A 25,283-nucleotide genomic window follows, 5' to 3' on the forward strand; every position below is an offset into this window, starting at 1 on the left:
CCTCAAGAAAGTTTCTTGGTGCGTTTACCAGGAGTAACGCATCAAAAGACTATTGGCAAGGGATGTTGTAAAAGTTAGTGCGCATAAAAACGTAACTATTCTCCTCACGTGTAAGTTGAGGCACCTATACTCCAAGAATGTGAGACTTGACTTCCCCCTCCCAATGCAAACTTGGAATTTGCATAAACTTTTCCTCACAGTTCAAGTAAATGCCGAAAGTAACAATAAGTGTGCAGAATATATTCCTCTCTTTCAGGATAATGAAAGAGGATCATAATGCACATAGATTCTGTGACAGTGTAATCAGCATGCTTATAGATGTAACACATTGAAAGCCACATTTCTTAAAACAGAGTGATGTTTTCTTGGGACTTTTCGAAAGTTCTGCAGTTTTCTGCTGTAGCGGCTTGTCATACTTTGCCAGCGGCCGCCTGCTGGAACAGAAGCTCACAAGTAACCGAGCAGCGCCTTCTCCGAGGGCTGCCTTCGCAAGTTTACAATAGCTTAGGTCTACGCACGCATGCGCAGTCGGGAGCCCACGGCGTCCCCAGTTCCGCTGCGCAGGGCAAGGAGAGGAAGGCGGCTTTGGGTACAACCGACCATGCTGGGGGGCGGGGCCTCGTTGGAAGCGACTGCCAGGTTTGGCTGAGAAGGCAAATGGGCTTGGTCGGGGAGTGAGCGGCAGTGTTGCCTGGACTGGAGCGAGCGGCCGTTGCCCGGCGAGAGCCCCCTCCACTCCTCGCTTCCCCGGCTCCCATTCCCCGGAGCGGCCGCGGATGAAGATGGAACCTTAGCAACTGGGACCATGTCGGAAGCAACTCGGAGCCTTCTGCAGCGCTGGGGCGCCAGCTTCAGAAAAGGGACCGACTTCGACTCCTGGGGGCAGCTGGTGGAGGCGATCGACGAGTATCAGATGTGAGTGGGGGGTGAGTGGGCGGGCGGCGGCAGCTTCAAAGGGTCGGGCTGGCTGAAGGGGGAGCTGCTGAAGGCGAGAGCGGGAGGTGGGGGGGAAAAGCCCCTGGGTGGGGCGAGAAGTTGGGGTTCAGGCACCCGTGGGGCTGGGTGCGGGTGGCGGGTCTGGGCGGAGTCCCGACGGGGTGACCTGGAGGGCAGGCAGGCGCTACAAAGCCTCTGGGTGGGGCGAAGGGCAGCTGCAGGCGGCCGGGGGCGAAGGGGCTGCTCCAGGAAGACCGCAAAGGGGAGAAGGGGGTTGTGCGAGGGTCCCTCTGGTCGTAAATACTTCGCGCTGGAAGGCTTTTGTCTGGCGCGAAAGGTCTATGGACGAAGGAAAGGCTCTGCGTCGAGCCTACAGAATTGGGGAAGGGTCGCTCCCATCACTGCCCCATGTCTGCGTCTAAACATAAGATGCAGAGGGGAGGATGCTGAGGCGCTTGCTGTCGATCTGCATCTAATTGCTGCTTTGAAATGCAATGTGTTGGGGTGGGGTTTTTTTTTAAAGATAAACGGCAACAAAATGATTCTGCTAATGTTGTTATGCGGCTTCCCCAGGCTCTGAACGTTTATTTTTCTTAGGTTGGGCAGCTTTGGGATATCTGACGGAAGTTTCGGCCTTGGAAGCCACCTGTTGTTTCTAGATCATTAATCTGAACCTTGGATTCTTTCAGGGTCATCTCTAGCACAACCAGAACCAGATGTATAATGTTAGTACAAGTGGGAAGGAAAGAGATTCTGTGGATTAATTGCTTCTGTTTCTATGATTTAAAATTGGGCATTTGGTAGCTTTAGTCCCATTCCTAACAACTGATAATAAACCTATGTTTCCCTATAGTATTTGGCTAGTTTTTATTGAACTGCCACATGAGGATATTTTGTAACATTAATAGCTTGTTAGGAAGCAATTAATCTATTGTCTATTGCCAAATGTTGCTTTTGAAAAGTTCCATGGTTTCAGAAACCTCGTGGTTGGGGAAGGAATTTAGCTGAGAGAAAGAACTTGGCTCTTGGGAGGAAATTAGTACCATTATATATCATATTGAATAGTTGATATCCATTAACTCTTGTGCTTTCAGAAAGTACAAATTTGTTTTATTCCCAACAGGAAAGTGTCCCACCCTAAATGGCAGTTGAGGAGCCACTGTTGTATACTATTTTTTTGTTTGCTGAAGCTATTCCAAGACCTCCAAGACTAACATATGTTATGTTACAACATCAATGCACCTACTTCTGACTAGAGCATAGCGAGTGCGCTTATAGCCCTGTTGGCTCAGAATTGTAAAATTATATTGCAAGTGTCTAATAAAAGATCAGGCATTTATATTTAACTTTTATAGATTAACAATAACCAGAGTAATTAGGAAACAAAAAAAATTCATTTGTTGCTTTAATTAAACTGTAAAAAGATTAAGCCGGGAGGTTAGTTACTGAATGTTTAAATGTTTATAGCATTTCCCTTGCCCGTTCAGTTGGAATGTGCAACATTGTGAAGTCTTGATCTATAATTGTATGCATTTCTAAGAGCTTTACTGGATCAAGGCCTAAGCTTCTATTATATAGTGTCATAATATAGCTAATCAGCCAGTTGGTAATGTCTCTTTTCTACTGCTGATCTCTAACTGGAATTTAAAGCATTTTCATTTTGGTGGTACTATGGCTACATCAGCTAGTAGGCATTGAAAGCTATATCTCTGAATTTAACCAATCCCTTTTAAACTGCTTGTAACTGCTGGTCACTATTACATCTGATATTTAGCATCTGTATGATACTTAAATTTAAAGCATGGTCTCCATTACATTTCCTTAAACTATATTGCCTTATCAAAAAGTGGCACTGTTGTTTTATAAAGATCACATTTTAATTTGCATGCTATTTCTGAAAAAAGATTGCAGTAGTTTTCAATATAAAAACAAGCAACATAACACAGGTAGTCCTCAACATATGACCATAATTGAGCCCAAAATTTCTGTTGCTAAGTGAGACATTTGTTAAGCGAATTTTGCCCCATTTTACGACCTTTCTTGCCACATTTGTTAAATTAGTAACATGGTTGTAAAATGAATCTGATTTCCTCATTGACTTTGCTCATCAGAAAGTTGCAAAGATGATCAAATGATTCTGGGACACTGCAATCATAAATATGAGTCAGTTGCCAAGCATCTAAATTTTGATCACATGACCATGAGGATGCCGCAATGTGTGAAAAATGGTCATACGTCACTTTTTTCAGTGCCATTGTAACTTTGAAAGTCACTAAATGAACTGTTGTAAGTCGAGGGCTATCTGTACCAGTTAGCACAATAGTAACAATATAATATTTATGTGATGAAAGATGTATGTATTTAATGCCATTTAATATAAAAATGGCATGGTTTTTCCTTGCAAAATTGCAAATTATGCATAATTCCCAGACATTCTTATAGTTGTAATGAATGACCCAATATTATTTAACTGGTTTTTTTTCCTTACATCTGAACATTTTCTTAGGTGAGGAAAAGAGACTGGTTCAAACAGCAAAACTAACAATTCTCATTATTATTAAAGGTTGTGTCCTTAGAAAGCCTAGTTTTGATGCTAGGACCCTCAATAATGGTTCCCCATTAGTAACTTAAATGTGAGCCTAAGACCATTTTCCTCTGAAATTCATGCAGAAATATTTTCAAACTAGTTTTAGTCGATATGAGTATACACATTTGTGAAAGAAAAATGAAATTTAGAAATGATAAGTTTGAAATAACTAGCCATTTCCAAGAAATACTGGGTAGTGCAATCATGTGGGCAAGTTTTGGAGTTTAAGCTAGGTCCAAGTTGTACTTTTGCAGTTTGATTCATTGTGTGCCTTTGCACAAATTGCCATCTTTCCACATCAATTTCCCATCTTACAAAAAAGATTAGTGATTTGCCTCAAGATTTGCTAACAAAGTACAGTGTCAGTAGGTAGGGGGACTTGTTAATGGAAAAATTTAGAACATTTTTTTTGGAAAAGTGATGAAAAAGTGATGAAATAGTGGGTCACAGTACTTCAGATTTAATTCCATAATGCATTTGGAATATTTATGGAGTATTAATGTAGCATCTTTGTGTAATTCTTTAAAGTAGGGGCATCATTTTCTTTGATTATGTAGCAGGTGCAGAGGATAACTATAGAACCCTAAGACATTCCTACTCGAAAGTGTTGCAGATTGGCATTATGCTTATACTCTAAGCACATTTTCTGAATTGTTTCCAAATTTCTGTATAATTGACTTATGATTGAAATACATATTTAACATATTTGCATTACGTTTTCACTTAAAATTATGACTGCAACATTCTGTGATATTAAAATATTATAACACTTGAATATTGCCAATCTACATACAACTCAAATCCTTTTCTATTAGGCTAGATAAAGTTTTCTGCATAATAAAGTTGAAAATAGTTTCTGAAAAAAATAATGTTTGCTTTCTATAAGTTTTTTTCATGACACTTTATGGAGGAAATGTCTACATTCAAATGATTAAGAACTCTTTTGGATTGATTCCCCCCCCCCCCCCCCCGTATTATGCAGCTATTAGGAACTAAAAGGTATCTGTATCTTGGCTGCCATAGCTTGCTGTTTATTTTTTTAAACATTTTGGTATAACTGTAAATAATATGCAAATAAAATTAAGGCACTCTTATATTACATATTATTGCATTTTATATCTTTATAGGATACTTTTTCTAACTACTCAGAAATGGATCCCATTAATATTAATAGTGGGCATGACACTTGCATCTAAAAGCAATAAAATATGCTTGGAATTGATAAAAGAATATGTGTGGATGTTCTCTGTGGAAATTTCATATTAAAATGTATTTTGGAAGGAGAACATTTTTTCTCTCAAAATTATAAATCTTCTCCAATTGTTCATTTTTAGGTTCAAAATTAAGTGATCTCTAACTACCATTGTTACTTTAAAGATGGTGTTTGGAATCCTGTGTGCCTGTTCTTGAAGTTAAGAGAGAAATTGAGATGGACACTTCCATTGAAAAATAGAAACCACTGGATCCGTCCTCATTGGTTTCAATCCTTTAGTCCAGCTGCGACTGTAAACCCCTTGTATAGATAACTTTTGTTTGCCTATTCTATACTTTGCCAACTTCCTCAAACTTGACAAGATTTTATATTCATATTGCATTTTCTATGTTATCATTGAGCATTGCTTATTAAAAATACTGTGTTTTCTCAAAAATAAGACAGGGTCTTATTTTCTTTTGATCCTCCAAAATAAGCACTTGGCCTTATTTTTGGGAAGGTCTTATTATTTTTGAGGTCCAGGAGGCAGTGAGCATGGTCACCTCATGGCTGCTGCTATTTTGAAATATTTGCGTGGAGGGCTTATTTTTGGGGAGGGCTTATTTTAGCACATGCGCTCAAAAGCCCAACTGGGCTTATTATCTGGGGAGGTCTTATTTTCAGGAAAACAGGGTATTGGGGCGGGGGGGAGAATGTGTTTTTGTTTCTAAGTTTATCTGAAAGCAAAGTATAAGATCGTTATCTCTATTTCTAGTACTGTCTACTAATAAATGTATTGAATAGAGATCATTTCCTCAAGTAGTTTCCTCTTTTAGTATTCTGAGCTTGTTGGTACATTGAAAGCCTATTCTGTTCTTTGTCATTTATTTAAGCTGGCCAGAGCAGGGGTATCAAACTTGATTTCATTGAAGGCTGCATCAAGGTTGTGTTTGACCTCGGAGGGGCGGTGTATGTGGCCAGAGTGGGTATGGCCAGCTCAATGTCACTCATGTCAGGGGTGCCTGTGGCAGCCCAAGCACTCTGCCAGCAAAGAAGGGCTCCTGAGCTCTTGTTTCCGGCTGCAACGGCCTCCTGCAACCCTCCGCCAGTGAAAACGGAGCTCTTCCTTGCTGTACATGAAGTTTAGAAAGAATATCATGATAAAATTTAGGAATTCCCTGTGGTCAACATTGAATACTATAGAAGTAGTTTTTCAAATCTCTATCTTTAGAGAAGTCTTAATCAGCTTTTTTTAATTATGCCATCCATTTGCGTTATAGAGGATTATAGAAGATGTAAGGAGATAATGTCATTTGGCCAAATCATTGTATGCTTTATTATTATTCTGCATGTATGAAACTCAAGTTGGTAAATTTCAGTAATTGTGGATGTTTTATGGAAGATTATTGCTGTTATTGCTGTTCTGTTTTGACGAGTTATGAGGGTTTTTTAAAGGAACCAGGAATACATGTAGAAAATCATTACTTTTGGGGTGTAACTCTTGGAGGTCTCATTACTGGGTGTTAAGGTCATTGAACATACAAACAAGTGAATATTTGTCTGTGATTATTGTTTGTGTGTATGTAAGGTCAGGTCAGTCTTGACCCCTGTTGACTACCTGGATTAGTTGTTGCAGTTTTTGTGGAAAGATTTTTCAGAGGTAGCTTGCTTTTGCCTACTTCCTAGTGATGAGAGTGACCAGCCCAGAGTCATGCAGCTGATTTTGTGCCTCATGATCATCTGGTTTCTAGTCTGGTATCTTAACCACTACAGCAAAGTGGTTCTTTGTGGTTAGCTAATGGATATCAGTCTTTGTTTTTTCCAGATTTTAAAACTTGGAGAGATGAAGCTTATTCCAGGAGGCAAGCAAATAGAGATGTATGACTTCAGTGATGCGTCAAACAAATGGCAATGGGGAAATAAAGTGGTGAAAGGGGGAAAGTGCCCTAAAAACCCACAGAATAGTTTGAATTCTTGCTTGTATAGTTCTTGAAAAAGCATAGAGCTCTAGATTACCTTAAGATGTTTATGCCAAATGTGTATTTAAAAGCACATTCTGTTGAAATCAGTGGGATGCACTGCTTCATTATTTGCTTTAAGGGAGATCAGCTGTAAAGCCAAATATAAAGGGATATATATGATGTGTGTTGATCTTACATGGGTCTCTAAGGAAAAATAATTTCAACTGATCTGTCAGCTTTTATGCAGCAAATATATTTTATATATTAAACAATATTAAGCTTCAGGTGAGGGAATGAGGTTATGTTTGTTTTAGTGTTTTGATGAATCTCAAACAACCCAATCTATGCATGTTAAAAATTAGGTTTGAAAGATCACATCTAGTCATGTCACCAGACGGAGACTGCATTGGTCGCGTTGGTGGATGATCTCTGGAGGGCCAGAGATGGGGGTTGCTCCTCCATCCTGGTCCTATTAGACCTCTCGGCGGCTTTCGATACCATCGACCATGGTATCCTATTGCATCGATTGGAGGGGTTGGGGGTGAGGGGCACCGTTTTGCGGTGGTTCTCCTCCTACCTCTCTGGCCGAGTGCAATTTGTATTGGCAGGGGGGCAGAGGTGGACCTCGAGGCCGCTCTCTTGTGGGGTGCCACAAGGGTCGGTCCTCTCGCCTCTCCTGTTCAATACATATATGAAGCCGCTGGCCGAGATCATTCGTGGGTTTCGGGTAGATTACCATCTGTACGCGGATGATACCCAGCTGTACATCTCTACCCCAAACCACCCCAACGATGCTATCAAAGTGATGTCCCGGTGTCTGGAAGCCGTACGGATCTGGATGGGAAGTAACAGACTCAAGCTCAACCCGTCCAAGACTGAGTGGCTGTGGCTACCGGCGCCCCGGTTCAACCAGCTTACTCCATCACTGGCCATTGGGGGCGAACGTCTGGCCCCCGTGGATCGGGTACGCAATTTGGGCGTCCTTCTGGATACCCGGCTGTCCATGGATGACCATGTGACAGCCGTGGCCATGGGGGCGTTCCACCAGGTTCGCCTGGTGCGCCAATTGCGTCCCCTATTGGACCGGAGCGCCCTTCGCACAGTCACTCATGCGCTTGTGACGTCCCGGCTAGACTACTGTAACGCTCTCTACATGGGGCTCCCTTTGAGATGCACCCGAAGGCTGCAGCTGGTTCAGAATGCGGCTGCGCGGGCAGTCTCGGGAGTCTTTAGCTACTCCCACGTAACACCTCTCCTGCGCGGGCTACACTGGCTGCCTGTGGCTTTTCGGGTGCGTTTCAAGGTGTTGACCGTCATCTTTAAGGCGCTCCATGGCACAGGACCTAGTTATTTGCGGGATCGTATCCTGCCCCATACATCCCTTCGGCCGATTCGCTCACACAGAGAGGGACTCCTCCGGGTGCCGTCCACTAGGCTGTGCCAGCGGGCGACGCCTAGGGGAAGGGCCTTCTCTGATGGGCCCGACCCTCTGGAATGACCTTCCCCCCGACATTAGAATGACTACGGATCTCCGCTCCTTCCGTCAGAAACTTAAAACCCACCTATTCCAGCTAGCCGGCTTGGCCCAATTCCACCTTTCCCACCTCAGTTTTATCTAAATTTTTAGGATTGGTTTTAGGGTCTGTTTTTAATTTTTATAAATTCGTACAGGGGTTGTTTAATTTGATTTTTAGCTATGTATATGATTGTTTGTATGTTTTAAAATTTATTCCTGTACACCGCCCCGAGTCCCTCCGGGGAGAGGGGGCGGTCTAGAAATCTAATAAATTATTATTAATTATTATTATTATTGCTTCATATTCCTGTCACCAAGTAGTTTTTCAGGTATCTGTATTGTAACGTTCCCAGTTTGGAAGAGGGAGAGATTTTTGGATAATGCAAGTTGTTGATATTGGGAGTAAATAACTTGGAATCTCAAGAAGTATAGATGTTTATTTCCTTGTCCAGATGTATTTTTTACATCTCTGTATAAAGCAGTGCTTCTCAATTATTTTCTGTCATGCCCCCCCCCCCTAGGAAGAAGAAAACATTTTGCGCGCCCCCGCGCAACTGTAAATAGTATCATTTGTCTATAAAATTGTTATAAGTACACCTCTGCATAACACTGTATCCTTATTAAACACCTCTTATTTTATACAATAAACATTTATCCATAAGTAATTCATCGCAATTCTGTGAGAAAATGATGAGAAATGCAGTAAATATCTTATTTTTAAATTGGTAACAAGGGCCCTACAGAATGAAATTCAAGGTTTATCTAGAGCGGTGATTCTCAAAGTATGGTTTACCGTACTCTTTCAGGGGGATGGCGGAGTATTTTATAAATAAATATTTTTAACATTTCTCGGTTTTAATTTCTAACATACTACACGTCAGTGATATAACCTTTATACTATAAAGCAATCTAGAATCAGCATCTAGGATCAGCATTGCTTGTTATATGAAAGAATACTGTAATCAAATTACAAATGTGTTGTACAGTATTTTTTCACTTTTGTAGCAATATCACATTTCTACAAATCAGAATTGCATAGATTTGGGGGAAACAGTTTTTAGATAAAATAATGAAAACATTAATGGTTGATTTGGTCATCCATCTGTACTTTAATGCAGAAACTTTTCCTTTTTAAATGTATGGGATGGATTTAAATTTATAGAAGATGTGCTGCTATCAACAGATTTACTAAGATAGTGGATACTATAAATATGCTGGTGTTTTTGTTTTGTTCATTTTGAGAGAATTGGAAAAGATGTGGAAAATTTGAATTGCCATAGGCTGTAGTAGTTTCTTTATTTACTTTTACTTTGGGCTAAGGGCAAGATCGCCAGGGGGGCTAAGGGCAAGATCGCCAGGGCAGAATCTCCCTCATAGTCAATAAGAGTGAATATGCTCCATTCTCCATGCATAAAAAAGGACTATTGCAGGGGTGTCAAACTCATATCATCACGATGGCCTCGCATGACATATCGGGACTTTTTTCTCCTTTGCTAAAATGGGCATGGGTCTGGCCCGTTGGCTGGGAGTTTGACAGCCCTGGACTATTAGATTGGTAAATATTAAAAGTCTTGTAGAAAATAGATAAATTGGTTATCTTCTTTATTTTATAGGCTTCTTGGGATCAGAAGATACATTCTGCCTATAATTTGCTTAGTGTACTATTCAATTTATATCTCAAAATGAGTACTTTTATAATTAGAGACTCCTTAAAGACCTTAAATTATTTGTTTTCTTTACCTTCCTCCAGATTAGCAAGACATCTACAGAAAGAGGCAGTGTCTCAACCCAACAATTCAGAATTCACAGAAGATCAAAAGGTACATAATGGTGTATGTTCACTTCATGGTGAATCTATTTTTAGAAGGAATGCTTAATTTGTTTCTTGCAGTCATTTATATAATTTGCTTGTGTCGTATATGGTTTACAAGTGCTGGCTTTGTTTAGCACTTATCTGTATACACCAAATTCAGAGAGTGAACTTAATACTTCAGTTCTTTAAAGATATAAAATAGCTTACAACGAACAATACCTATTTTATTGCATTCGTATTCAATATAAATTATCTAAAAAGGTTATAATTAAACATAGTTACTTTTTCCTGCTTACTATTTATACATGCCTCCACTACACTACGTAATACATTAACATAGTTAAGTGAACATGTGAAAAAAGGGTGTTCTGAAATACCTGTTCTACATCAACTTTACAAAGAAGTATATATCACTTTTGCTGGATTATTACTTTTTAAAGAAGAGCAATTTGGTTTCTTGTCCTGAAAGCTGAAAGCTAAATATTTCAGACGACAGGTTGCCAGAAACACATTGATTCTTCTAGACAGGTTTCTTCCATCAGGAATTCAAAAGCCCAGCTTTTTTTTTTCTCAGAAGCATCTTTCTTTCATGCACAGACTGCCACATCTTGCTACTCTATTCCTCTTATGTTAGTCTGTTAGGGAATAAGGAAACAGTTAAAATTCTGCCTCTTCAATTGTGGTTGAACTGTGTCAATGATAAAATTGCTCTGATTAATATTAAATATTACTTGTGGGGTTTTATTCATATTGTTAGGCCAATTCTTCATCCTATGAACTCCTGCCCCACCCAGATCTAAACTTGTGAATTTGGAGGCTTTGAGGACACTTTTGAATGAGAAGCTGCAGCTGGAAGGTGGACATTTTTTTCCTCCCCTCCTCTCTCCCCCTCCCAGTAACATTGATGGAAAGAGCCTTTTACTTATTCTCAGGCTTTGTTGGATCTCTGCCATTAAGTAATGAATCCTCTGTGTAAAAAGTATATGATGAGATATGGGAAGAGGATTTCCCTACCTTGCCAAAATACATCCTACAAAGACATGGATTTGTTCCTTTTTTATGGGAGATGGGAGTTGTTTTACAAAATAATTGAATGTAACAGCTCTTGTGTTAATGTTGAGATGTAATCTCTGATGTATATGTTGGGCTGACCAGGAAATTATTCTTACTCTTTAGAGTAGCAAAACTTCTGGCATTTGGATGAATTAAATACTCACTCACTTCCTTCCTTTCTTCCCTCCCTCCCTCCTTCCTTCCTTTCTTCCTTCCTATATTCCCTCTGTAAATTTGACACCTTGTGTTTTTGGCACAAAGATTTTTTTTCTTTTTCTGGCCATGTGAAATCATAAAAATTCAGTTATACAGAAAGTATTTTCATTTTAGAAGGTTGTTCTTAAAAACTGATTTAAGTTTTTGAAAAGATAGAATTTCATTGAAGATATAAAATTTTGCATGAAATCTGAAATGTGTTTGCTTGTTTGGTGGTAGTTAACAAATCTAGTGATTAAGGAATTTTAAGGCTTTTTTGAAAAAATATGAAGTGGGTATAAAGATTCACTTTGTTAATTTAATGTGTTTAATAAGGTATTTTCATTAGTGAACAGTGAAGTGCCTTGTTGTGGATAGGATCACTTAGAAAAACATTACTGTAGCTGAGTCTAGCTGTAGTGTTTTAATTTTTTTAATATTTGTATTGGGTGCGGTTCCTGAGAAACAGTTGTGAATAATACTTTTTGGTATCTTGCCACAATTCAGAAGAGACTTTTACTTTAAAAAATTATCTCTAAAACTTTCAAGAAAATCTGTACAGAATACTTTCATTCTTCAACTCTCAAGTGCCTTTTAATATATCCTAAAATTTTCTGGTTCATAACAAAGAATAGTTGCCAAATTCAAGGAGCAATAATTTTTTTAAAGGCAAAAATACAATCTGTTAAGCATACTTGCTAAATTGGAAAAAGAAAGTAGGCTGAAAACTCAATTACTTTTGCTTTATTGTAAGGGATAAGTGAGTGAGAATATGATAGAGGGAAATAGTATCCTCATCCTTACAGTACATATATGAAAGTTTCTACTTTCATATATATAGATATAGATTCACAATAATGTCTGAACATGTATATCTTCATAATGGAGCCTGCTAACTGTATGGCATTCTGTTTCCTGACCTTTTATATCTGAAGTTGCATTTAAAAATGAATATATTTATGCCTGAGAGTAGGAACACAGGGAACTTTAATGTGACAAGCAGTTTTTGGGTGTAGAGTTTTGATTTATGTGTTTGCTGCCTCTAGAAGCTATGTCAAGGACTTGGTTTTCTTTTTTCTGTTCTACCTACTGTGCTCCCTCAGCCATATTGTATATCCTTAACAGTTATTTTTATTTACTTTTCATATAAAAATATTAATACAACAGGTAGCATCAAATTAATGTCTTTTCTGTGTTGCAGAAAATTTTAGCTAAGATTGCAACATGCTTGGAACTCAGGAGTGCAGCTTTGCAGGTATAATTCTGGTTTCCCTGTGATTACTGGTTTCTTTATGGGTTTCATTAAATATTAAAAGCTTAAAGAACACCTTTTGTAAAAACCTGACTCAGGGTCATGTATTCTACTCATCTTTCTGTTATGTGTGATGTATTACAATGTCTGGGTCCAAAAGAATAGAAAAATTAAGCAGTGGCTTATAATATGAATCTTAAAAAAGAATTTGACTTTGGAACAATATAAAATGCTAGTTTATACTAGTTTCTCTAATCTTTCCATTGAAGCGACTTGAAAGTTATAATACTGTAGTTATCCTCTCCCTATCTTCCACTAAGCTATGTAATATTCACAATAATATTATTACCACTTGCATTCCACCAAAGAAAAATATTTCCTATTAGCAAAGGTATATTTTGAAGCTGGTCAAGAATGAGTATAAAATCTGGATGTTCATTATTTATTTATTGCAGCCTTAACAATATATACCACTATATTCCAATACAACTCCAGAAAGATAAAACCAGAGCAGTGTTTTGCAATTACTTCGCTCCTTTCCTAATGGATGATTCCAGTCAGCAGGACGGGGAGGAGAGGAGTTTGTGGCTGCTCGCTTGTGGAATACCCTAGGGGTCACTTTCCTCCCCCTTCCACCAGCCTCTCTCCTTCCGCTTAACATTTATAAGTTATTGTTATATATCAACTGATGATCTGGGATCCAGCATCATCAATGGACTAAAGATATTCAGCTTTACATCATTATCCCAGGTCAGGCTAGTCATGAAGTACAATCCTCCTGGAGACTTTGAGATTCTGGATGGGAAAGAAGAGACTTAAACAGAATTACTGTTTGTCCACCAAGGCTCTCTGTCTGCTCCAGTGGTAACTCTATAATGGGTCCTCCTGGACTTGTGGTTTTTGCTGGAACAGCAGGTAGAAGTTGTAGTCAGGGAAGTCTTTGACTGTTGTACTAGTTGTAGCCCTATCTGGGCTAGGAGGACATTGCTACAGTGATGTCACCACCTGTTCAAACTATTGCAATGTGTTCTATGTGACTCTGCCTTTAAAGACCACTTGGAAGCGCTAGTTGGTTGAAAATGAGACAATCTGTGCCTTCTCCAGTAGGAGCACATTATACTAGTGCTATGGGCCTCTGAGATGGCACCAGGTTATCAGCAGGACCACATTCTTCCATTGCATTTGGCCCACTACATGTGATGTAATTGAAAAAAACTGCTAATGATTCCCCATTTTAGGGCAGTGAAAGGAACTGAGGTTTGGAGGCACTGGTTTTTTGGAATGGCTTCCTAGTTCAAACCAAGTTCATCTGAGGGTCTGTGAACCATGATGTCACCTTGATTATGTTAATAGGTGCTTGTGTGTGTGTGTGATGTTTTATATTCAATAAGATTGTGGAATTTTTAATTATTTATGGTCACACATTTTTATCCTTGTACACTACAAAACTGCCACTATTTAACTGTTGTAACTCACTAATACATAGCAATGAATAATAATTGCAGATGTTAAATGCTATTTTTCTTGTAGTCTACACAGTCCCAGGAAGAATTTAAGCTGGAGGATCTGAAGAAACTAGAACCAAGTAAGTATTTCCCTTTCTTTAATTAAAAAAGTATTAAAGGAATGCCCCCACCAGAAAAATGGATTTTACTAATCTGTATAACTTCAGATTTTATGCAACAGAGTGCCTTTTCCTTGCAAATAATTACATTATTCTTCAGGAAACTCACTTTACATAGTATCTTTTTTATATTAGTAAAGTCTTAAAGGTTCCTGTGACTACTCCATTTTACCCTGGGAATATAGTCTTTTCCAGTAGTTTCTGCAATCATGATTGAGTTTTTTAGTAAAAGAGTTTGGGATGTTGCTATCAGAATGGGTTAATTGGCAAAAGGATTGCCACAAATTGCTTGGGGGATCATTGCCTGAGCTTTATTGGTAGATATAGGAAGCACTATCAGTTGTTTAATTATCAGCATTTGAGAATATCTGTTTTTCCTTTGTTGGCAGAGGCTGTTCCAACTGGAAAAGCAAAAGGCATGGCATTTATTTTGCCAATAGCTTAGAAACATAATTTATTTTTCCAAGTATATGTACTATTGCTATGAGTTTATTATTATATATACACAGACACATACAATGTACTTGGTATAAGTGAGAACTATCATTCTATGTATTTCTTAATTGCATATGAATTAATTTGTTCCTGCACAATATTAGCCATAGATATTGCCTAAATTAAATTTACCCTTTCAAGACAGACATCTCTGTCTTCTAAAGATAAAATAAATTCTAATAATGTTTTTCTCTCCAGAATAATGTTTACTTAATAGGAATAGCATTTAGACTTATATACTGCCTTCACAGTGCTTTACATCCCCTCTAAGTGGTTTACAGGGTCAGTATATTGCCCCCAACCATCTGGTTCCTCATTTTATCAACTTTGGAAGGATGAAAGGATGAATCAACCTTGAGCCAGTGAGAATCAAACTGCTGGCAGTTGGCAGAATTAGCCTGCAATACTGCATTCTAATCCCCGTTCCAGTATGTTTCATATAGAAGTCTCATATTTAACATTTGCTAATTTAAGTAATCTTAATAATGTATGGAAAAATATAATAAGGACTTACTGTTTTCTTACTATGACTATAAGGATTAAGCCCTACTCCTTTTCTATAACTATAAAATAACTATTTCATATAACTATATAAGAATTTTGATGGTAATTATTACTGTCTTTTCTTATAGTTTTAAAAAGTATTCTTACCTATAATAAAGAATTTCCCTTTGATGTTCAGCCTGTTCCACCAAGGTATGGAAACATTGCATGCAGAAAGAAACTATGTCGGAAATTGCAAATTTTTCATATATCAAAGGGTCAGTAGCTTTTACCAGTTACTGGATCCTATAGCTCTTTATTGGTATATTTCAAGTTTTATTTATATCTTTTATAAAAGAAGTTAGAAGTCACTTCATTTGTATACTGTTTTTCTATAGCTTGTTTTCTGCACTCCTTTCTCTGAATTTCTCTTTAATGTTTCTCTTTGTGTATCCTTCTTTCTGACTAATTACATTTGTTCGTTTTTGTCTTCGTGTTCTATAAAAAATGTTGCAAAGTTATATTTTTAAAAATGCAAAATATAGACCTGTGGAATGTAGAAGTTTTGAAATTCAATTCTAAGCTTCTGATACTTGAATGGAGGCCATAAATATAGGTAGTCCTTGACTTACAGCCAAGATTGAGCCCAAAAGTTTTGTTGCTAAGCGCTAAGTGACTTTTGCCCCATTTTACAACCTTTTTTGCCACAGTTGTTTAGCGAATCATTGCAAATGTTAAATTAGTAATACGGTTAAGTGAATCTGATGCTCCCATTGACTTTGCTTGTCAGAAGGTTGCAAAAGGTGATCACATGACTTCACGACCCTACAATCATCATAAATATGAACTAATTGCCGAGCATCTGAATTTTAATTACAGCAGGGGTGTCCAAACTTGGGAACTTTAAGACTTATGGACTTCAACTCCCAGTATTCCCCAGCCAGCATGACTGGTTGGGGAATTCTGGGAATTGAAGTCCACAAGTCTTAAAGTTCCCAAGTTTGGACAACCCTGGATTACAAGATTATGGGGTGGCTGCAAAGGTCGTAAGTGTGAAAAAGGCTCATAAGTCACTTTTAAAGTGCTGTTATAACTTTGAACGGTCACTAAATAAACTGTTGTAAATTGAGGACTACCTGTATTCCCAGTATTATATTCTGATACACTGGCAATGTCAATCCAAGTCAGTTTTCAGTTTCTCTATGATGTTTCCCTTTTTAAAAAGAAAAATATTAGCACCTGGTGAAGAGGAAGATTTAGAATTTGAAGAAGATGAGGAGGAAGGTGGAGCTGGAGCAGGATCTCCAGATGCATTTCCTGCCAGAGTCCCAGGTAAGAGGCCAAACTGAATCAAATGCAGTTATCCAGAAGGGGGAAAAATGAGAATGTTAGAATTACAGTTAGAAACAGAGAATGCAAGGACTGGAAGGGACCTTGAAGGTAATTTAATCCAGTCAGGAATTCACACTTACAGTCGTCTAGCCACCACTACTTCCTACTATTAGATTTTTTTTCTGTTATCCAATTAAAATCTATTTCTTGTACTTTAAATCCATTGTTTCTAGTTTTGTGTTCTGGAAGTTTTGCCCCATTGTCTGCAGATATTTGAAGATAGCTGTCAGATCTCTGTAAAGTTTTCTGTTTCCAGGTTAAACATACCCAGCACCTTCAAATGTTCCTCATAGGTTTTTCTTTTCCAGGCTCCTTTTCTCCAACCATATGCAAGAGTTAGGGGGTGGGGGTGAGGGTGGGATCTGCAACTGGATGTTTGTTTGTTAAACCTCTTTCTGAATAAAGAGCAGGTCAGCATGCCCCTGCTATAGTGCCTATGTGCTAAGATTTTATGAGATGCCATTATTGTTAGCTGAACTAAAAACTGTTGTCCCTTATCATCTGGAGGACAGAGAACAAAGCAGAAACATGGGAGTTTTCTTAGAAAAGCCTGGCAATATCAAGGACACTTGCTTTGTGAAAATCTATACTAATTTTGTCAGCTCCCAAATTCAGATAGGCTTTGAAGTTTACCATTTTATCAATGCATGATCCCTATGGAAATTGGTGCTTCATATTTATTTATTTACTATTAGCCAGTGGTTAAATAAGTTTATTTATTATAGATCTTTACTAAGCAGAAAAAACGACAACATTTAAGCATGGCTAATGTGCAAACCCAGGAAAGGCATGGCTTCCCTGAGAGGTACTAACAGGTGCAGGGAATGCATCCTACACTCACTCCCAAGCTCCTTTTTCCTTTTTTGAATCCTAATTTCTGATAATTTAAGTTAAGTGCCAAATTGAGTTAATCGGGGCTACATGCTGGCATGGATAAGGCAAAAAAACATGAGTGATTTTTTTTAAAAGAGAGGGGCTCTATGTTGGTGAATATTACATTTCATCTACAATTCCCCCCTCCCACCCGAAAATATACCCCATGCAACAATCGTGGTTTAAAAGTAGCCCCAGTTGTGCATTTTAACAATTCCTTAAAAAGCTCTGGGAAGGAAAACCTGTTATTTGCAATAAGTTCCTGATTAAAAAAAATAGGTGCCTCTTTAGACTTGAAGTAAAAGCCTGGTGTGGCCAGGGACAGTGTGATATTTCTTTTAGTCATTCTTAGTCACTAGAGCTGGAGTTTTCAAACTTGGTTTAAAAGCTTGGGGATGTGGGGGATGTGAAAGCACTAAAATTGACCAATTTTGGACAGCAGTAAATGGTTTTTAGGAAGTGACTGAAATAAGTGACATAGTTCAATCTGACAATAGCCTTCTGCCAGTGAAACATCACTATTTGAAGTCAATACCCCTTGCTTTGTACTTACCAAATCTATTCAGGAGGACTGGTAAGATCTTTAAGATCTTATGAAGCTAAAAGTGGAAGAGTTGATTAACTTTATATTGGTTCTGTTGAAAGTCCATTTATGTAATATTAGATTTAGCACAATAATCCCTTTCATTACATTATATGATAGTCACATTTTTCTACAGTATGTTCATTGCCATGTCTGAAATAAATAAACTTCCAACATAAGCTTAAGTTCCAAGAAATCCTGTTTTGGGATATATTCATGTATTACACAAGTAGACTTTTCCCATGAACCAGCACGCAACATTCAGTTTCCAGATAAGAATAATTGAATACAGTCCTGACATAAGTATGCCGATTAAAGTGGATGAATAGAATTTTGTAATAGTTGAAATGCCATGGTGCTGAGATGATGCCATTTAAAAATGAACTTTTTGATAGCTTACTCATTATGGTACTAGATTTAGGAAACTGTTTTGCTGACATTCTAGCTTCCATTGTATGTACTTCATTGTACAATCTGTTTCTTTTCACGGATCCCATATTGCATTATTTTGCTGCCTAATCATTCATGGTCTTGTCTTATCTTCTACTTGCATGGCTCCATTGTGTAACCATGTGCTACATCATTCATCTAACGCAGGAACCAATGAAGGTATGATAATGTTCTAATGTTAAAAGTTGCTGTTTATTAAGATAATCATATTGCTCTTATTTTATTATTTAACATTGTAAATATGAAAACTTCTTTATGCTAAAATCTGTCATCTAACTCTTCCCCCCCCACCCCAAATAAATGGTGGATGATGAATGCCCATCCTATATGCACAGAATCAAATTATACAAGTTTCTGAAGTGCTTTTGATATGGTGACAATCCATCTTTTAAAAGATCAGTTGGCATGTGTGGAGATTGTAGAAAGTTTTTTCTATCACAAATGCAAGCTTACTTTAATACACTATACTAGTTCATGCAGATTTGTACTCATGTATGTGACATACTGTGTATGTCAAGAGTGAGCAGTGATGTTTTGGACTTTCATTCCCAGGGCTCCAGCCATCGTAGCCAGTGGATTGTAGAACTAGTCATCTGGTTTTTATATCTTATGTTCCAGCAATGGTGCTACTAAAGAACATCCGTTACACCATTTAAAAAAGCAAATGTCCCTTTTAATAAAAAAGGTTGTATGGTACCGGACTTTTGCTGTGTTTATTGTTCACAGTAAAATTTAAACATTCTAAGTTTCAATGTCTTTACCCATGTCTCACCTGAATATCATTAGTTAAATACAATAAGTCTAAAATATCTGAAAGGTAATTTACATTGCCTATCTCTGGATTGTGGGGTACTATAGACTTTGACAATAATTCTGCATTTGGCTTTTACTCTTCAACAAATTGGTATTTAGCAAGTGGTTTTAGTCTAATATATTCAAAAAGAAAAGCCTTATATCTATTTTTGGCTCTCTCTAAGCTGCTAACTACTTGTCTTGTCATGATGCATATCTTTCCATGCTTATTTGCTCATGCAATTCAGCTGACAAATTATTTGCACAGAGAATTTAATAGATAATAGTTCCTTGACTTTTCTTGTTCAACTATGAAAAGGATCCTACTTTTCCAGGATGCTGTAATTTACAATCAGATCATATGAATAAATTATGCCAGAGATTGTGTCTTATGATATTGTTATGAGATATCCTTTTGTTGACAGGATTAATAATGAGAGAGAATGAAAGTATTAAAAATGCTGAATGACTTTATTATTCTGGTCTATTTTTTCCCTCAGGTACTTTATTACCCAGATTACCATCTGAACCCGGGATGACATTACTAACTATCAAAATAGAGAAAATTGGTCTTAAAGATGCTGGGCAGTGCATTGATCCCTATATCACAGTTAGTGTGAAAGGTAGGTATATTTTTGTTAATTGATTTGGCTAGGCATGTAATTTTGGTCCTTTTTATCCAAAATTAGCTAGAACTGAATTGGCAAAATATTCCACTAAGTCAGGGGTGTCCAAAGTTGGCAACTTTAAGACTTGTGGACTTCAACTCCCAGAATTCCCCAGCCAGCAGAGAGCTGGCTGGGGAATTCTGGGAGTTGAAGTCCACAAGTCTTAAAGTTGCCAACTTTGGACACCCCTGCACTAAGTAATCAGCATTTAGAGTTTAAAATATTGACATTTGTCATACGGGATTTCTTTCCCCCATGGAAATTCTTCAACATGCTGTCTTTCCAGAACTGCCTTATCTTGACTCTTTGCAAGACTTAACACGTGAAAACTCCTGTGTTTTTTAAATTTTCTAATGATGAGTCACTTTGATTTAGCATATAGAGTTCTTGAAATTTAATCTTCCATTTACATATCAGCTAATTTAAGACAATTTTTATAGCCCAACTTCTCCTGAATAGTGAAAGGTACAGTTAGTCCTCAATCTATTACCATTAAGTTAGTGTCCATTGTTTGTTACAATAGTCCTGAATGAACGTTGATTACGGTGAGTTCTTAAGAGTTTTGGCTGTCCCAGCACAGCCTCAGTCACGTTATCATGATCTGAACGCTTGATAACCCATTTGCATTTATGATCAATTGTCAAGCACTATGCAACCATGGTGCAATGTTCCCTACTGGCTTCCCCAGAAAGGCAGAGGGGAAACTGGCAGGGAAAATAACAAATTGCTGGTTAACTGTATCCCACCTGCGCTCTCTCTCCTAGCCCTCCTGTGCATCTTCTCTCAACCATTCTCTGCCCACAATGCACTCAGGGCTGAACCCACACATCCTTTCCAACCATGTGGCACCTCTTACACACCCTCCCCAATCTGTGCCTCTCGTGCACTCAACTTGCACCAAACGTATAATTCTGCCATGTCTCAACGCATACCATCCCCCGCATTGCCCTCTATTGCACCCTATAGCACCTTCCTCAACTTGTGTGGCACCTCTCACACACACCTTTGCACCCTGTTTGATCTGGGCATCACCTCCCACACACCTCATTCACCCTTCTCAGTAGCACCTCACTCCCTTCTCCACTTGGCAGCATCCACTTATTTGTCTGCCAGGCTTGTACCTTTTCCTGTCTGATTTTGTTTTTGGAAAGCTGGGAGGAAGGTGCCTCACCTAATGACCATGGGATTTAGTTAAGAATGGCATCCGGGCCCTTCAGAGATTGCCGTTACTAAGCAATGCCATTGTTTAATGTTGGAAATTCCGGTCCCAATTGCTGTTAGAAGTCAAAGACTTCCTGTATTAAAAGATTTGCATCCCTCTTTTTTTAACACACACACACACACACACACACACACACACACACACACCCTTTGTTAAGAAATTGCTTTTTGGCCACGTTGCTTCAAATAGGAAATTCTAGTCCAAATTGACATTGCAAGTTGAAGACTATTCATATTAACTGGTTTCCATCCGCTATTTTTTTAAGGAGCTTTGGGTAAAAGTTGGGTTTGTCCTAAGTCTACTTCATTTCTGTTCATGAAATGTTCCTCTAGACTTGACACATGGTCAAGTCTCTATTGTAAATACCAAATATTTTATCACTTTGGAAAGCATGTGTCACCTTTCTCAGAGAATGTGCACTAGGAAGGCCAAATAGGCGATGTTACTTTACTATAATCACACCACAGTATTGTTTACTCATGATCACTACCATGTTTTTGGAAGTGACATTCCTGTAAGGAATCTTGTGTAAAGATATTGTTTGAACTGTTCACAAAAAGAAACAATATTTTCCTTTGTAACACTTAGACTGTTAGATCATGAATGTAATGACCCTGGGAAGTACTCCTTGTTCAATATATCAAATGTCACAACAGTTTTCCCCGTTTAATGCTTAAATTTTATTCTTGGGACAGATCTCAATGGGATAGATCTTACACCTGTACAGGATACCCCAGTTGCTTCAAGGAAGGAGGACACTTACATTCATTTTAATGTGGACATTGAAATTCAGAAACATGTTGAAAAATTAACAAAAGGTTTGTGGCATGAAGATTTGAAAATCATTTAAACTGCGATCAATAGACAAAGCATAATTTAGATCAATAACTTGGAGAGAAGACAGTTGTGCTATCTCCAGAAAAATGTGGTTATCCCATAGTGCCTTAACCAAACAACTCAAAACTTTTTAAAGATGTTATTTATGATTTGGGATGGGGACAGATCAAAAGACAATGGCTTCAAAGTTCTTAAGTTGATTCTTTGCAAAGGTTCAGAATCTTCAGTGAGGATCATTTTTCTTCAAGGCAGTTCTAACAATATTGTATTAACTATGCTAGTCAATAAAGAAGTACAGTGATATAATTTGAAGACTGTTTTAGATTTTTTTTCCTCCTGCCTTTCAGGTGCAGCTATTTTCTTTGAATTTAAACACTATAAACCCAAGAAAAGGTTCACGAGCACAAAGTGCTTTGCTTTTATGGAGATGGATGAAATTAAAGCTGGACCAATGGTTATAGAACTGTAAGTAAGTGTGTGCATGAAACACAACAAACAATGCATTTCAGAACATCTGCTAAATTCTTTCAGATCAGTCATGATTGGTCAGAAACAAAACTTGGAATGTTTTGGTAGTCCCAGGCTTTTTGGTGCAAATCAAATTGGGGGTGATTTTAATGGAGCAAAAATGACAAAATTACTATGTGATCTTCTGTGATCATCAGTGGCCCATGGGTCCATCCACCTGCCTCCTATCTTCTCAGTATCTTCTCTCTCCACTCCAGTTGTTGCTATCTACATGCCCCATTGCCAAGAAAATACCTTACATACTGTTGTACTTTCCCCAGAGCTTTTTATTTCAATCCATATTCAGAACAAAACATTTGTTTTATTCCATGTACAGCCAAAATTTGAGTTTTAGTTGAGGTATGGACTGCCCAAAAACAAAAATTGCATGCATATCTCTAAATGTCAGTAAAATTTTGCCTAAAGCAAGCATCCGTATTTGCTATCATACAAATGGTTATGGTTAAAAGTCAGGAAAATAGTGCACTTCATTAACTTTCTTCCTGAATATGAAGAGAAATGCTAAGCTTCCATAATGCTTGATTTGTATATTATTTTATGATGACTGAGAAATATCTTAGCTTTGAACCCAAATAAAAGTGTGCATGTTTAAAAGATCTGAAGAAGAGTCCGTCCATCCGTCCTCTCCAAAATGTAATATTCAGAATAGATATTAGATTATGTTTGTGATTCTGAAACCATTTTAACTGTTTTGGCTTAATTTAGAAGAAAAACCGGTAGACAGAAAAGTGAAAGAATGATTATCTGAATAATTAATATAGAACAAATTTTGTTTTATACCAAACAGGTGCCACTGAATTTAAATGGGACAATAATTGTGGAGGTACAAATTAGGATTAAGAATCGGATTCGTTTTACCTAGCTTCTCAAATTATACAAAATCCTTTTAAGTAAGAAAAGAAACATCTGGGGTAGGTTCCTAAACAGCATTAAGATTAATTCTGATATTTACTATTTTTTATCATCATAGGTACAAAAAACCCACTGATTTCAAGAGGAAGAAACTTCAGTTGTTGACCAAGAAGCCACTTTATCTTCATCTTCATCAAACACTGCACAAAGAGTGACTTTTGTGAACTGAACCACTTGCCACAAAATCATAGTAGCTGCATATGTAGCACTTGTCTTTCAGGAGGAAGAAAGAATTGGATGCATTTACCTTGTGGTCACAAATGACCATCAATGCTGCACCAGCAGTGGATCAGCAGCCACACTCTGCATCCAAGCCCAGTCTCTTTGGAATGTATATTTTTTATCTCAGATGTTCCAAAGTGTGTTGCAAGTTTTTCATAAATGGGCCGGTTATTAAGTTCAGTTCTGTAACTTGATTTTTACAGTTATATCAGAACCCTTAATTAAAGCAGTTGAAGAATCCTCATCTGCCGAACCTTAATACAGCAATAAAGATATGCCAGTATCAAAAAACGTTTAATCTTCTACTGTATTTTGTTAGTATCATTTTACTAAGTTCATTAAATTTATAACGTATTATTATCATTCGAGTTTAATTATATAAAATGTCAAAAAGACACTTCCACCATCACCACCCATATGTTGCATCCATTTTTTTAAAAAAAAAACTTGTTTTTCTCAAGATTGGAAATTGCCAGTCATAAAATGAGTTATGGTTGTTCTGAAAGTTAGTAAACTCATTACAGTTGGACTTCAGCTTACAACGGCAATTGGGCTCATAATTTGCCATTGCTAAATGATTCAGTAATATAGTTGTGCAATGTCACATTACCACCTTGCTTAACAATGGCAGTCCAAGTTGTCCTGGTTATTGTCATTAAGGAAGGACCTCAGGTGACCTTGACTTCCAACTTCCTGCCAGCTTTTCCATTGACTTTGCTTGTGGGAGACCAGCAAGAAACTTCAGAAATTATGACCATAGCTCACTGTAACATAATCATGAGCCAAGAACCTGGATCACAATCATGTGGCCATGGGGGCAATGCAATGGCCAGAATAGCAAGGGTCCATCGTATAGTAAGTTTCATTTATTCAGTTCTGTCATAATTTTGAACAGTAGCTGAATGAATGCCTGTACATTAGTTCCAGATAATTTCAACTACTATAGAGTTTTACTATTGGGAATAGGTTAATACTCATGGTTTAATTTTTTAAAGAAAAACTGAGTGATTATAAAAGAAATGAATCCATCCTAAATTGCTCTAAGAAAAAATGCTGAACTAAGCTTCAGGTTTCTAAGTTTATACTGCATTATGTGCATAGAAATCCTCTCTACATGAAGGGGATGTACAAATGTCATGAATTATATATATTCTGGATATTAATATCTGACAAATACATCTTAAACAAGGCTGTACCTTTCATGGTTATAATTAATTCTGTACTGGAATAAAAGGCACTGATTATTAATAGTAATATATCATTTACTACAAACCAATTTCCTAACATTGGCAAGTTTAATAAGCATAGACTTCAACTCCCAGAATTCCTGAGTCAGCATGCTTGGCAGCAATAATGGAAAGTTTAAGATATCCACACATCTTAAACTTGCTGAGGTTGGGAAACACTGATTTAAGCTACCTATTTCAAATCTCTATTCCATGCAAGAATTCAAATTAAGGCATCAAGTTACACTGCTGATACTTGAACTTACCAACTGAAGCCTATCATGTCAGTACCTGATTCTGCCATCGAACAGCTCTATTTGATTTTTTTAAAACATTCACCAGAAATCAATATTCTGATAAGTTAAATCCATTACTTTACAAACTCCGCTCTAGAATATAGAACAGGATGTCTATAGAGATTCTCAGTCATCCAGGTCATGGTTGTCCCAAAGGTGCTTTTTTTTTCAAGAG

The 25,283-nt window shown here is 37.7% G+C and overlaps 1 protein-coding gene across 2 annotated transcripts; it reads left to right on the plus strand.

Moving 5' to 3' along the window:
- Nucleotides 1-636: 636 nt before the first annotated feature.
- On the plus strand, nt 637-23,877 carry AIDA (axin interactor, dorsalization associated). 2 transcript variants are annotated; one of them, XM_081945582.1, is made up of 11 exons: nt 637-915; nt 9,943-10,012; nt 12,455-12,508; nt 14,036-14,090; nt 15,257-15,320; nt 16,333-16,439; nt 18,553-18,564; nt 19,698-19,820; nt 21,783-21,905; nt 22,272-22,389; nt 23,423-23,877. In XM_081945582.1, the coding sequence occupies exons 1-11, from the start codon at nt 806-808 to the stop codon at nt 23,517-23,519; spliced, it is 933 nt and encodes a 310-aa protein (XP_081801708.1). In that variant the 5' UTR covers nt 637-805; the 3' UTR covers nt 23,520-23,877. The 2 variants fall into 2 exon arrangements, with proteins under 2 accessions (XP_081801708.1, XP_081801709.1); XM_081945583.1 differs by lacking the exon at nt 18,553-18,564.
- The last annotated feature ends 1,406 nt before the right edge of the window (nt 23,878-25,283 follow it).

This window comes from Natrix helvetica (genome assembly GCF_964273705.1).
Source record: "Natrix helvetica genome assembly, chromosome: 2".
NCBI classification, from domain to species: domain Eukaryota; kingdom Metazoa; phylum Chordata; class Lepidosauria; order Squamata; family Natricidae; genus Natrix; species Natrix helvetica.

What these genes read in the sequence shown, in the direction of transcription:
- AIDA (XM_081945582.1), top strand. Translation starts at nt 806, where the DNA reads ATGTCGGAAGCAACTCGGAGCCTTCTGCAGCGCTGGGGCGCCAGCTTC. An exon ending in AATTCACAGAAGATCAAAAG is followed by an intron (nt 10,013 to 12,454) that starts GTACATAATGGT and finishes TCTGTGTTGCAG; the next exon opens with AAAATTTTAGCTAAGATTGC. An exon ending in TCTGAAGAAACTAGAACCAA is followed by an intron (nt 14,091 to 15,256) that starts GTAAGTATTTCC and finishes CTTTTCTTATAG; the next exon opens with TTTTAAAAAGTATTCTTACC.